We start from the raw sequence: 14,748 nt of genomic DNA, 5'->3' as shown, positions 1-14,748 counted from the left end.
CCTGCTGCCGTGCTTGTGCGAGGGGCTGCAGACGGAGGAATCACCCCCACGTGTCCGGGAGCTGGGGACTTGCAATGAGGGGCACCTGTGTCCTGGCCTGGTAAGCTGGAACCAGCACAGGCTTTAAAAATCCTCCCTGTAGCTGTGTGCTTTCTGGTTTTCCTTTCCCCTCGCTGCTGGTTGGAGATGCTCTAGGAGGGTGGCCATGGTCATGTGGGGCAGGGGCCCAGTGCGGGGGGTGTGGGGACCACAGTGATGTGGGGTGGCTGGAGATGGGTCAGGGAGGAGAGAAAGGGTGTCTGGCAGCAATGGGATCATCACAGGGCTGGTGACAGCCTGCAGCAGACACTCCACGTGAGGCAGCCGTGTCCTGCCCCATCCCAGCACAAGGGTCTGCATTGCCCACGGCCAGCGCCAGAGGGGCGGTGGCAATGGGGCTGTGGGGGGAAGCTGGCCCAGCAGACAGGAGTCGGGCTTTGCCCAGGACTGGGAAGCCCTGTGAGGTGGGGGTGGCAGCAGCCCCCTGCTCTCCTGCACAAGGTTCCTCTCCGGTCCAGCCTCACCTCGTGTCTGTGCCTGGCAGACATCTCACTCTCCCTTTCCAGCACACAGAGCGATTTGGGAATGCTGCCAGGACATGCTGGGGCAGCTGCCATGGGGGGATTCCCACCTTACATTTCTGGGGAGTCCCACTGGCAGCCAGTGGATGGGTGAGGTAAGACACCCCGGCTCTCAGAAGGAGAAGGCCTGTCCTCGTGCCCTGCTGGCTCCTCTCCAAGCGCTGGCAGACACTGCATGGTCTCCAGGGGCACCTCCCATAGCACTGAGCGGTGTTGACTCCCTGAGTCCCCGTTGTCATCACCAGCCCTTACCTGGGTGACAGAAACAATAAAATCGTAACTATTCAGGAGCAGAGTAACAGGCATTTCCCCGTTTGCTGTCTTTTACAATGTTTATTTGGATGATGAGAGCTGCGAGACGTCTGCCTTTCTGCAGAGACACCAAAGGTCAGCTCCTTGCTGCTGGGAGGCAAATAACAACATGAATCATCCACAGCGCAGGTAACAAACCAGCAGAACCAAAGGCAAAGGCGCAGTCATGGGCAGGACCCAGCTCAGCTCCGTGTGCAGGGTCAGGGCAGGACTCGTAGCCTGCTGGAGTCTCAGCCTGACACTCATGGTGGCCAGGTCTTCTGCTGGTGGGACAATATTGTCTCCAGGAAGACACTCAGGAACATCAATCTCTTTATCCCAGAAGAAAAGGAAGATGATGAGGTGAGATGAGATGAGATGAGATGGGATGAGATGAGATGAACCCTTTGGGGAGACTTCGACCATGCTTCTGACTTTGGATGCTTAATTTGCCTTCTGTCTCCAAGACTATCAGATAAGCCCAAACGATACACCCTCAGGAGAGCCAGCTGGGTGCTGCAGAGCATTGCATGCCCTCACAGTGGCAGACCTGGCAGGGACCTGCCTGGCTGCTGGCGACCATAGTCAGACCCAGCATTGCAGGAAGCACCCTGTCACCAGGTGCCTGCAGCCGTGCACTAACAGTCTGGCACTTGGGGAGCTCTTCCACGGCCAGGCTGGCCCTCCATGGCCCCATGTGCCAGCCAATGGGATGGAGGCCATACTGGTAACAGGCATAGCAGTGTAAGGAGGCAGATAGACATGTCTGAGGTTTCTGTGGTGTGTAGACTGATCCCCGCGGGTCTCTATGGGAGCAGAGCTCTTCTGGAAACCTCACATAGTGCCTGTCTGCATGCTGGGGGCCAGTCCTGTGGGAGGCCAGACCTTCTTTGGTGCTGTAGAGGTTAACAATGATGCCCAGCATCATTGAACAAGCCTCAGGGTGCCAGTCCTGCAGGCAGAAGCATGGAGGACTCCACAGATGGCCCTCCACCCCTGATGCACACCTGCCAAGCTCCGAAAAGCAGCCAGGCTCCTACACCCAGGAGTGCAGGAGCAGGGCAGCAAGCCCCAAGGCAATGGTGAGGATGATGAAGGTGACAGCTGCAGCCCACAGGGAAGGAATGTGCCCCTTCACCCACACTGGAGCCTCCACCGGGATCATGTTGGTGAGGTTCAGCATGTAACCCAGCGTCCAGCCGACATCGGCGCTCCCCGCCTGCCCGAGTTGAGAGGGGACCATGAGTTAGACCTGCAGGAAAGCCACACCGACGACACAGGACACCCCAAACGGGGTGCAGCAGCTGGCCCCACACCCAGTGCCACGCTGGGATGTGGGGCAGGCAGGGCTTTCTGGACCGTGGCTCTCACGGCACCCTGATGGGGGAAGATGGCTCTTCTTCCCAGCAGTGCCTCTGCAAGCTGCGTTTGCTGCCTACCTTCATCTGGAAGAAGATGTTGTTCCAGCTGGTCTCGTTGAACTTGTAGGCGTCGAGGAGGAGTGTGAGGATGTAGTTGGCGTTGGCGCAGTATTTAGGCAGTCGCTCAGGATTCTCTTCAGTGTAGCTAGAAGACAGCTGGGGTGGGGACATATTTGGGAAGTTATTTGCAGGCGATTTCCATGCAGGGACAATGCCCTGACGACTGCTGCACAAGGGGCAATGGCTCGTGCCTGCAGTCACCAGCCCCCAGAAAAAGATTTCTGGCAGGTATTTTGGACCTGCCTATGCAGGGCAACTCCTTTGAGGAGGATTTACACACTACGTGGAAACAGAGGGACATATTGGAGCTCCTCCCGCCCCAGATTCTCGCATCTCAGCCTCCTCGTGGAAGGTGCTCCTGCTCTCTGTCCATGGTGGTCCTAGCACATCTCTTGGCCTTCTCCATGCCCATTTGACTCGTCTCCAGAGTGGTGCCAGCAGCTGGCTCTGCTCTCAACATCCTCCAGTGCTACAGACCCACCTCGATCCCCATCTCCGGTGTTGAAGGGGAGATTTTTCTGCCTTCACCTGCCCTGGCTGCCCCTTTCCCAGTGTTGCATGAGCAAGGAGGACTCCCAAGGGTGGGTGCGGGACGGTCCTGGCTCCCCCACAGAGCTCAGGGATGGCTCCGCCGTGTAGGACACAGCTCAGCAACCAGGGAGCTTTCCCCCTGAGGGGTCCCTGCTCCTCTTCCCCCACCCCAGGACCCCTTTGCTTGTGAAGCTTCCCCACAACCTCCCATCATGGGGAACGTACGTCTTCCCAGCTTCTTGTGCAGAAATGTTCGATGGTCTCCCTGACAGTCGCCAGTGACTGCCCCTCGGTCAGGTTGAGAAACTTGAAGTTATAGTAAAAGGCAGAGAAGGCCTGAAAGGCAAGAGGCAGAAATGCCGTTGAGCTACAGTGGGGAAACCCCCAGGCAGCTGCTCCCACCTCCCTTGAAGCAGGAGGTGGGGTTTGTCCCACCCTCGTATAGTCCCAGGGCCACTTTGTCCATGCCCCAGCCGAGATGATGGGCTGGGGATGTGGGTGCCTGTTGGCTACAGCAGCACGTCGAGCGCAGGCAGAGCCTTGCCTGCAGGCTGCTGGCTAAGCTGGCGTCTTTTACTGAAAACATTTTTTTTTCACTAAACACCAGTTTTATTAACATGGGCCCATTTGGAGAGCTGGCTGGAAAACCAGATGGCAGCAACCCCTGGCGTGCCCCGGGGCAGGGGTAATTTGGGAGCCTCTTGCCCCTGTTCTGCTGTGGGGAGGTGACAGTGCCACGGGGCGCGCAGGGACACCTCACACCCGGGGGCATGTGGAGGTGCGAGGACGAGATTTGCCTTACAATGAACTGCCCTCTGACCGGGGGCTGGTAGACGCCGTCGAAGGTGCAGTCCTGGCTCTGGCCGCACGCCGAGAAGTTGAACAGCTTCTTGATGGCAGCCAGGCACCCGCCGGCATTGCCCCTGCCCTCCAGGGTCACGTCCCTGTCGCCGAGGTGCGCTGCCGTTCGTGCAGGGGCTGGTGCGGAAGGAAGACAGCGAGACGGTTTCATTGTAGTCTTTTGGGTAGCAAGGGTGATCGACTCGCGTGCTGGAGGGTGACTCCTGGGAATAGCAAAATCGCAGGCTACAGCCTCCTCCAAACCCTCTTGGCAGGCCCGCCGGGCAGCAGGATTCACCCAGCGTACCCCCCAAAGCCGCATGCACAGGCATCTCCCACCTCCTCAGCAGGGAAAGACCCTCCTGCTGTTTAATCTTGGTCTTGTTGGCTGTCTGCAGCCCCAGCCTGAGCTCAACACTCATTCCCGTGCTGCTCTGTCTCATTCCCTCTCCCGTGGAGGCAGACCAGTTTCAGGGACCCAGCACATCTCTCTCCTGGCCAGCAGGATCATGATCTGGGGCATGGAAAGCCCTCTCCAGCCCAGCTCTAGCTCTGTCTGTAGCTCCAGCCCCAGCCAGGGACACCGCCTGGGACCTTCCTGGCTGTGCAGCATGAACAAGCCCTTCTGGCTCACCAAGGCTGCTTCTCCTGGCAAGGTGCAGCTCCATGAAGACCCTCTTCTCCTCTGACCTTCAAAAAAATGGCCTGAGAAACATCTCTGGTTCACTTCTCTCAGGTCTGCAGTCACAGAGAAGTTTAGGTTCGGGGGACCTATAGAGTCCCTGTGCCAAACCCGCTCCTTAAAGCATGACCAGGTTGCTTTAACCTGACTAGATCAGGTTGCTCAGAGCCTTGTCCCGTCAAATTCTGAATTTCTCCAAGGATGGCGACTCCACAGCATTTCTGGGCCCTATTCCAATTTTTGACTATTCTTATTGGGAAATACTTTTCCCTTGCATCTGGTTGGAAATTCACATGTTCCAGTTTGTGCTTGTTGCCTCTTGTCCTGTCACTTTGCACCTCTGAGAAGAGCCTGGTCCTGCCTTTTCTACATTCTGTGCGAGGCAGCTGCAGAAGAGCTCTCCTGAGCCACCTCTTCTGACACTTCCCATGCTCCTCTCCACATCTGCCTACCCATGCTCCAAGGAGTCTGTACCTGCTCTCAGTCCCTGATGATGCCTCTCCGGAAGAGCATTCCCTGTTCTTATTTTATGTAGTAACAAGTCTGTGGTTGGTATCATGAGACCAGAGTCCAATTACCCCCCAGTTCCCCTCTTACCGCAATTAATTCCTTTGCCAGTCGCTTCAGCATCTCATTCTGCCCGTAGCAGAGATAGCTGTGTGTGTAGATGTTGTAGTTATACCCGTACAGCATGAACTTGGAGGTTTTATTCCAGTTTATCACTGGACCTTCGGGCATAAAGCTGATTTGAGTGGATGCTCCTCCAAGATCCAGTGCCCCAAAAATGTTGGCCGCCTCTGGATGAACCCACGTGTGTGCTTTCGGGGAGTACTGCCAAGGCAAGACAGGAGAGGTAGAGGAGTAGTACATGGCTGGGCTTACTTGCCCTGTGAAAAATTCTCATCCCATTGAAGTCAGTAGGGTTTTGTTACTGAATTCAACAGGTATTCAATTATTTCTGTACGTGAGGCCCCACTGCCTTCCCTGCCCAACCAGCCCGGCCATTTATCAGAGCCAGAAAAAACAGAGGTTGAACTGTCTGACAGCCAAGACGTGTCAACGTGCTGTGGGCTCACGTGTCTGAGTCACCGGTCCCCAGACCAAAGTGCTGGTGGGGACCTGGCTTGGACATGCTGCCCTCCCTGAAGAGCAGGCTGCAGGGGGGCTGGTGCAAGGAGAAGGACAGAAATCCTCCAACAGCCTGCACAGGAGCCCGGCGGTGCCAGCACCACTCTGAGCTGTGGTGGTGCTGGGATAGAGGGTGGCAGGAAAGAGGTTTAGTTCAAGCTTCCTTCAGACTGGCACGTTGAACGAAAACTGGAGTCTCCCAGTGCCACACAGAGATGGACCTTCCCAGGGCAGCGAGACAAAGCCCAGCAGGAGCAAACGGTCCCCACTGGGCTGCACGGCTGACTGCGCTGTCCCCAGGAGACCCTGTGTCCACATGGTGCAGAGATGTGCCCTTAGCTCTTAACAGAGACACCCTCACTCCTGATTTCTCCCTCCTCTTTCACTGCGGGCAAGCCAGAGGATGGCTGGCTGCTTCCCCTAGGTCACTCCTGGAAGCGGTTAACCATGACCTTGTGCTAAGCAAGCTTAAGAAAAACCAGAAAAACTGTATTAGCAAGGAAGGAGTGGGTGTTTCACCCTTCTCCCACCTTAGTGAAGGAGTCCAGCAGATAGTTGATGGTGATCCAGCCATAAGCCCCCTCCTCCTCTCCTGTAAGGATCCGAGCCCCTTTGAAAGCTGTGGGGTACTCTCGCATGGTTTTAGCAACTTCGGCCAGGACTTGATCTGCCGTTGAGCTGTTCTGTTCCCTAAGAAGGACTCAAAGGTCAGGACACATACCCAGCTACAGTAATACTACAGAGGAAACACAAGGAAACAGTCTGTTTTTTTCCCAGTTCCACATACTCCACTTTTTTGCAACAAGCAGTTTGTGTGAAATGATGTTTCCTGCTACATAACTTGTCAGAGCTGCTCGTACAGCATAAATCCCAGCTGTCTAGACTTGGCATCACAGATCTAGGAGCAACAGCAATCTCTTCCCTCCAGTGCAGCTTGATTCCAGTCACGTAAAGGTTTGCCAGCCCACCCTTCCCTACCTAAGTATCTTCATAGTGCTGGAGGCCAGAGGGGGTTGTGCTGCAAAACCCAGCTTTGAACATCACCCACTGACTGCCCCAAAGCCGGGCTGGCGGCTGAGCTTGAGTGGGTCTTTTGGGAAGGTGCCAGCCTGGTTTCAGACCTCTGAGTGGGGGAAGCTGTCGTGGGGCTGCTGGCATGTGCTCGCTATCTGAAGTGAGTAACCCTCAGGCTGTGACCCGGCTCCTTCCCAGGGAAGGGGTCTGATTGCCAGGGCACAGAAATAACGTTAGATATCTGCAACCGTAAAACCAAGAACCATGAAATGAAGTTGACATTTTAAGAGAGCTAATATGGGCTGGTGAAAGGTAAGGGCAGGTCCCGCAGCAGCCCGTCACCTCCTACCTCTGCCCCACTCCCTCGCCAGCACCCATGCATCTGGGCAGATGGCACATTCTCTGGTGGTATCTCAGCTCCCTTGTGTTTAAGGGATAATGAAGAGCAAACAAGGAGCTCTGAGAAGCAGTTCTGGCTTGGAACGAGGCATGCAGCACCTCCTGGGATGTGGGGTCCCAGGATGCCAACAGACACCTTTAAGCAGCCTCTCTGCCACAGAGCAAATCGCTCAGGACAGCGCAGCCACCCGCGTGTCCCCACCAGGCTGCCTTCTCCCCACTGCTCAGCCACTTGCTCACGGCAGCACGTGATCTGGGAGCTCCTGGCAGCCTGGCCCCGTGCAGGACACTCTGTCCTGGCAGCAGCTGCTTGCAGCTCAGCTGCTGCCCCATCACCCCCGTGACCCACAGCGATACCTCAGTAGCCTCATGCCTGCTGTTGCTCCGAGATAAGCTGGGACATCCCTCTGTTTTGCAGCAGGAACAACCTTCAGGGCTTTATCCAGGCAATCCCTTAGAGAATCACCGGCTTTCGAGGGATCATTGGCATAGCTCGATATGCCTTGACCTGGAAGAGAGTCAGGCTGGGGAGGGAACGGGTTGACAGGAACAGCTGGGGACAGGGATGTAGGAGCAAGAGGGCACAAGGCAGTGAGGTCTGTCACCTCTTAGCAGCAAAGGGTACTTTTCCAGGGTCCCCTGGTGCCCCCAAGACCTGACCCACGCTTATGTTCCTCTTCTATGGCTTCCCCACCTCACCCATGCTTCCAGGGCTGCCCCACATCACCCATGCTTCCAGCAGTGTCTCCGGCTCTATGGATGAGTCATTCCCCTGCCAGGACAGTGGCTTTGGCAGCCGGAGGCAGTCCAAGGTGGAGGAGTGAAAATCCACAGCAGCATCAAGGTGCTTCAGTCCCACCAAGTGTGTGGGCACTACATGGTGCTGATGGCTCTCCAGCCATGGACTGAGGCCAGTGGGGAGTCAGGGACCATGCTGCCTGCAGCCAGGGCTCCCCACCATGCCAGCAGGGACAGCCTGATGGACAGAGCTGCCCAGCGTGGGCAGGCCAACAAGAGGGAGGCCAGGTCGTCCCACCCACAACACGCAGGGCAGCACTGAGTCTGTGGCAGGGGAATACTGACCCTGGACATCACAGGACAAGGTCTGGCTGACCACACCAGTGTCGTTCTCCTTGTCTGAATCCCACTCATAGACAAACAGAGAGGTGTGGGATGAGCCTGCATCAAACACCATCCCATACTGGAAGGAAAAAACAAGACATCATCATGCTGGCGGGAGAAGCAGCAGCCCACCCCAGCCCCACCAGGACACTGCCAGGGTGGTCGCACCAAAGGATGCCCCAAAAACACCTCTCTAAGGCACAGCTATCTGCACCGTGGCAGAGCAGAGTGGTGACAGTGTGTGGCCTCAGCATGGGCATTTCTTGGCAACTGAGGGACTTTTTCATTGCCTCTCCCGAGGTCTGTGCAGCAATGCCAGCTCACACAAACATTTTCTTGGTTGTTTCCTCATGCTTTTTTATTTTTGTTCTTGGTTACATACCTTCTGTGTCTACACTGGCCCCACCTTGGGGCCAGCAACTCCCCCATCTCCAGTGCTCTCTGCTACCCTCATGGCTGCACCCAGCCTGGGCAGGGACTGGCAGAGCCACACCAGCCCCAGTCCATGAGCTTCTCCCCGATAAGTGCCCTGAGAGCGCCAAGGGAGCAGGGCAGGGCTTTGCCCTACTTTGCCCCAAGGTAATCTCCTTGAAACATGTCAAGCGCATAGCATGGTGGCTAGTTTCAGAGGAGGCTTCCCTCCCTGACTTCGAGGGGGCCAGGCTGTATTTATTCTGCTTGCATTTTAGATGGGAAGAAAACACCCACCCAGGGGTGGGTCCTACTGACCACCCTTCACCTCCTAAACCTGAAGATAAGCCATTGTCTCTGAGCACCTGCCCAAGGTGACTGGTCTCTGCAGTGGTGCTCGGGGACCCTCTTTTGGGCTTACCTTGACTGTGGGTGGCAGGGAGACATCTTCAATCTTCACCAGGCTGAGAACAAGGGCAATGATGGAGAGCGCGATCAGCACCCCAACGATGGCAGTGGTGAAGTGCTTCTTGTAAGCGAACATCATGGTGAAGGCTCCTGCAAACCCAAACACAGGAGAAAGGTGGTTTGACATGGCCAGCTGTGAACAACGCTAGTCAGCGAGAGCTGCAAGGAGATCAGCTCTGAAAGCTGTCCTCAGGCTGACACTGTCTCAAGCTGTGTAACTTGGAAATCCTGGTGGATAATCTGGATAATCAGATCTTTCCCTGGGAAAAGCAATATTAGGATAAAACAGAGGAGGGTGGAGGAAAGAGGAGTCGGTTGCCCAGCGGTCTGGCACAGTCATGATGGGATCGCAAGAGTCCTCCAGGTCCTGCACCCACTCCTGCTCAGCTCACCACTGCTGGGAAGGATCAGGTACAGGAGGAGCAAAAGAAACACTGCACCAAACAGGAGAGCATGGGAAATTGCAAAAAAACCCCAAAGTGAGATACTGTAGAAGGGGAAGGTGATTTTATTTTACAAGATGTGAACAAGGCCAGCTTTGCCTGCTGGCACTCCCAGACCCATGCACCCAGCAGCACCCAGACATGTGCGCCCAGGTGGGATCGCTCGGACCTGGCTTGTGAGTCCTTGCTGTGGCTCTGGGCTCCGCTGCCAGCAGTAAACCCAGCTTGGACTTGCCTTTTATATCCTTTGGAAGCAGATACCGCTTGAAAATCTTCCCCCCATTATTTCATCTCAGACCTCCTCAGCCTTAGGCAAAACTCGCTGGAAGGGGGTGAATGAGTGTCCTCTTCCTTCCCAGGTCTGGAAATCCCCCACTGACCGCACAGCGGCTGGGGTAGGGCTGCCCTGAGCAAGGGGGTCTCGTCCCCATGCAGGACAGAGAGGCACTGACTGGCCCCGGTCCCTCCTGGACCTGCAGCACCGCATGGCAGCTCTGTGCACCCAGAGCCGACCAAAGCCTCTGGCTCCTGCCTCCAAACCCGACCTGAGCAACTCTTTGGTTTCATTTTCCTGATCATTCTGTAGTAAATAAATAGTTCCAGAGGTTATGTGATAATATCTTAATTGTCTCTCACGCCAGAAGGACAGGTAATGATTTCCCAGCTGGGAGGGAGCTGTTGTTCCCTTGACTTGCAGTGACTCCATCCACTCACCCCAGGCACAGGGTCTCCCTGAGCTGCTCTTTCTGTCCCCGTTCCCAGGACTTTGGGTCTCAGTGCCAGGCTCAGCCCTTTCGCAAACCTGCTTGTCCCAGTAGGCAGCTGGGGTGCAGCTGGGCCACACGCCAAAGGCAGAGCTTTGCAATGCTTCCAGGGCCACCACCGCAGCTCCTGAGAGCTGGGCCCCTCCTGAAGGTGGTGAGAGGGACAACGCACTCAGGCAGGTGCGGATGTGTGCCATCACAGGGACACATGGCCCCATGCTCCCACCCATGGTCTGTGGCCGCACCGTGGGGCTCTGGTCCCTTGAGGAGCTGTGTTCACTCCAAGGGAGCCTTGGAGCAGCCCCGGATCTCTGGAGCTGCAGGAACCCTCAGCTACCCATCTTCCATGGACCTTGTCCCAGCAAGGATGGCAGGACCAGCCTCAGACCCACCCCTGCGATGGGCACAGCCCCAGAGGATTGAAGATCGGGGCCGAGCTGGTGAGAGCACCCTGTGGACACCAATGAGCAGAGCATGGGCAGCCGCTCCCAGCAGTGCTTCGCTTGCTGTGAAAGCAGTGTTTGTCGTGCACCGGTTCCTTTTAATGTGGACAGGTGTGTCCGTTCCCTGCACAGCAGCCGTACACCTTGCAGCCATGAGTGGGGCCAGGAGACATCCCCCATCCACCAGAGCCCTTCAGCCAACTCCTGGGGTCCCGAGCGTCCACCTTCCCCTTGGGAGGAACTGTGGATGTGCAAAAGCACGAGAAGCAGTTCACCAGCACTTTCCTTGAGCAAAGAGCTCTATTATTTAGAAATAGTTCAGTTAAAAAAAATCTGATAAAAGGTAATACTTCTTCAGTTTACACTAGGTATACCTGAACCAAGTCACAGGTAATGGCTTAGTAATTTTGCTGACAAAATCCTCCCTGCAAAAATTGTAGGGCAACAGAAAGCCAGGGCGGGGAGGCGGCACAGCGAGCTGGGGGGAGGCAGAGTCCGTGGGCCCCCCCGGGACCAGGCGAAAGGCTCGCTGGAGACCTTCTTCCCAAACCTGCATCACGTTCTCAGTGCATGGCATCGCACACAGCCCCTATTGCACCCACGGTTGCTCCCTTCATGGGCTCCCACAGAGGCCCCTTGATTAGCTAATTAGATAATTACCTTAGCTTTTTCGTCTTCGTGCTGAACGGGCTGAGCACCGGCCGCTTCTCCTCCCACCTTCGCACTGCAGGAGGGAGCAGGCTGTTGCCGCTCTTGCCTGCGCCTGCCCCACGTGCAGCGCCCTGCACCCTCTCCCAGGCCACGCTGCCCCGGCTGGGCTCTGGCAGGGTGACAACACCCCGTCTCCGTGCCACATACTGTCCATCCCTCAATTTTCTGTGGGTAATCCCAGCCAAAGGGGTGTCTGCTACAACGCAGGCCGGGTCTCAGGACGACGTGGTGCCCAAGCGTGGAGCGTGGCAGGACCTGGAGGGGCCATGGGGTGCCCTGCTCTCACGCGGCTCCCCTCGGGTCCGCGGTGCTGGCAACCCCAGCCCTGTTTGCCTGCAGGCACGAGCTCTGGTGAGAGCTAAATGTGCTATTTGCTCATAACTGAAAAAGTGACCTAAATGTCTCATTCTTCTGACTGCAGGTGGACAAATCTGCTAGGGAGAAGCACGGCTGGAGCACACCCCCCCCATTTGATCTGCTTTTGATGTGTGTTTCTTTGTCTGCAGCCCTCGAAATGACTCTTTGAGTCCCAGGAGGAAGCTGCCAGGCTGGTGCGGAGACTCGGCGGGGTTTGAGCCCAGCTATTACTGCCAGCCACTGAGACGACTGGTGTTTGTGAAATGAGCTCACCTCCACTGCTAACATCTTCCCTGTGCCCTCCGAAAGGAAAACACCCTGACTCAGGGTCAAAACAGAGTCTCTCATTTCCCTGCCGTTTAATTTCCGCAGCCACGAGGTCACCCCGGCGCTGGCCATGGGAGGTGCAGGCAGCGGCGCTGCGCAGGTCCCATGTCTCTGGGTGAGCTGCACCGCACGCTCCTGCCTCCCGTTCCCCTTCCAGACCCACACTGTGTCTTGCCGTGACTTGTCCCAGCAGGGACTAGCTCCAGCCCTCCCTTCCAGTCCAATTCCAGCGAGACCAGTGGAACTGGGGCCATTTCAAGCTGCCTTTGGGATGCCCACACCTGCTGCTCCCAGCCGGCAAACAGCACACCAGACCTTTCCTCCTCCCTACTGTCTTTCCCAGTGCGTATCGTTATTTAACATGCCCAGTTGCCCTGACTGTGACTGTCTTGGTGCCACCTCTCAGCTGTGGGTGCTCTGGGTCAGCGACGAGTGCCTGGGGCCAGCCTCTATGCCAGCCACAAACACCCCGGGCCATTCCCCTTCCCTGTGCGCGGCTACAACATGGCGGGTGTTGGCCCTGGGGCAGCTCCATCCCTGTCGGCACTTGGATGGGGCTTAGCGCAACACCCGCATGCTCACAAGAGCCACGAGATTAATGATATCAATAAAAATACCAGTATTGCGATACGGGCGGTGGAGCTGGCTGAGCCCCGCGGGGCAGGGTGCCTGGGGGACGGCGTGCTGCCCGGTGCTGCGGGGATGGGCTCCGTGTAAGCTGGGGTGGAGGGACGTGGCAGAGGGATGCTGCAGGAGGCTGAGGCTGTTAGTTACTCGCTCACCAGCTGCGTTGCCTGGGGGTGAGAGCACCAAGGTGGAAGGCGAGGTCGGGGTGTCTCGGATCTGTCTCACAAGAGCCCCAGGCGTGGGCTCTCCTCTGGCATCCTGAAAGTTTTTCTTCCTGAGATCAGGGAGCACAGGGAAATGAGGATGAAGCACCCTTAGGGCAGGATTTTCCCTTTCACTAGTGTCACAGTGGGAGCTTGGGGAGAGCATGGGAAGGAGACTGAGGCGAGCAGCTCTGGAGATGCTTGATTGCCTCCAGTGCAATCAACAGGGCCATAAGGAAACAAGGCAGCAGGGGAAAGGGTGAGGTGGTGGAGGTGTCCCTCAGCAAATGCTGGAGGGTATCTGCAGGAGGCCAGGAAACCCTTTGGCTATGGGAGGTCTCCCTTGAGCTGCGAAACCGGTTTGGACAAGGGCAGCTAGCACCATGATGGAGCCAGCTCCCCCGGCCACGGTGGTGGGTGAGCTGTGGACAGCCAGACACCCCGTATCCCCTTGCCCCCTGCAAAGTCATCTCATGTCACTGAGCTGTGGCACTCTGCAATGCCTCCCTCTCCTCAAAGTCTCAGCAAAGCTTCTGAGAAGCTGCTCCAGGGAGGTCACCGTTGCTGCAGCCTCCCTTCCTTCAGCCTTTCCTCCTCCTTGTGCCCCTGCCATCCCGGCTGCTCCCCTCTGGGCTTGCAGCACTTGCTCCACACTTCTCATCACATCTTTCCAAGAGCGGTGACTCAAAATGGACCCGTGCTTTCAACCGCAGCCTTGCCAACTCTCTAAATTATTCTGTAAAAGGTATAGATGAAGTCCTGGGAACACCAGCCCTGAAAATGGGGGCTGCAGCAGCTCAGCGCACTCAAGTCAGGACAGACACTTGTGTGCTCGTAAGGCGACATTTGCTTTTGTACACAATGGCCATTAGCCAGGGACACCCCGAAGCCACCTCTGTATCCCACCTACCCAGCAGCTGGCCAGGCTGCGCTGTGACCCTAAGCACGATACCTTGCGCTTGCTCGCTCTCGTCTCCAGAGTGGCTGTCACCCGTAAGAGAAGGGTGGGTTCTCTACCTTCTACTGCAGACTTGGGTAGCGTGGCTTCTTGACAAATCTAGATGAAACATTGCTTATCTCTTAATTCTCTAGGTGTTCTCCAATAACTTTTTGACTGCTTGTCCCAATGTGCCCAGCAGTTAGAAGCTGAGCTGAGGGCTGCAGTTTACCATTGCCTACATGGGGGTTAGACATCTCCAGCACAAAAGCTTATAAAAAACCAAGCCAAAACAAAGATAAATTATAAAGATTCATCAAGAGCTGGAAAGCTGGACTGCAGGCAGGTCCACAACTCTGAGGGGACCGCATGTGGAGGCAGGCCCAGGTAGGGGTGACCCACAGCTCCTCTCCCTACGGGCAGGTCTAAGTGGCTCTTCTTGGCAGCGCTGCCAGATTTCTTTCGTTTTCCTGGCAGGACTGACCTGGCACAGGCAGCCAAGCCTCTTATCTTGTTCAAGGGAATTAGTCTGTGTGCGAGACAACCAGACCACACTGTTACCACATCCCAGACCATGATTCAGTGTTGGCACTCACCACATAACGCCGGTGTACTGCTGGTGGAGGAAGCCACCAGGGGACCTGTTCTGCTGCGAACGTTGCTTTTGCCACCCCAAACCACCAGCCAGGCTCTCCCAGGATGCAGGGATGCAGCAGCTTTGGTCAGCTGGGTGGGATTAGGGTTCCCATTGCTGTTTGGGAGTGCTAAATAAAAAAGAAAGAAAAGCAGCAAGGGACTGAGAGCACTGGGTGGCACGAGGACCACACCGGCAATGGAGGTGGTCAAGGCAGTCAGGGTGGTGGTCCGCATGGCTCTGGGGGTGGATGAGGAGCTGTGGACACTTTCCCACTTCAAGGCACCAATATGCCTGTAAAGCCCTGTTCAGGGG

At 56.4% G+C, this 14,748-nt stretch overlaps 1 protein-coding gene across 1 annotated transcript; it reads right to left on the bottom strand.

Moving 5' to 3' along the window:
* Positions 1-1,947: 1,947 nt before the first annotated feature.
* Positions 1,948-9,066, bottom strand: LOC104625144 (ectonucleoside triphosphate diphosphohydrolase 8-like). Its single transcript, XM_010292694.1, is given in 10 exon segments — positions 1,948-2,130; positions 2,351-2,488; positions 3,149-3,259; positions 3,726-3,873; positions 3,875-3,987; positions 5,043-5,276; positions 6,104-6,263; positions 7,344-7,494; positions 8,070-8,187; positions 8,941-9,066. Coding segments are annotated over 10 exon segments (1,482 nt in total).
* Positions 9,067-14,748: the final 5,682 nt, after the last annotated feature.

The sequence above is a fragment of the Phaethon lepturus genome, unplaced genomic scaffold (genome assembly GCF_000687285.1).
Source record: "Phaethon lepturus isolate BGI_N335 unplaced genomic scaffold, ASM68728v1 scaffold20188, whole genome shotgun sequence".
NCBI lineage: Eukaryota > Metazoa > Chordata > Aves > Phaethontiformes > Phaethontidae > Phaethon > Phaethon lepturus.
Note: the sequence above shows the minus strand (reverse complement) of the source record. Positions and strands in the feature narration are given on the sequence as shown.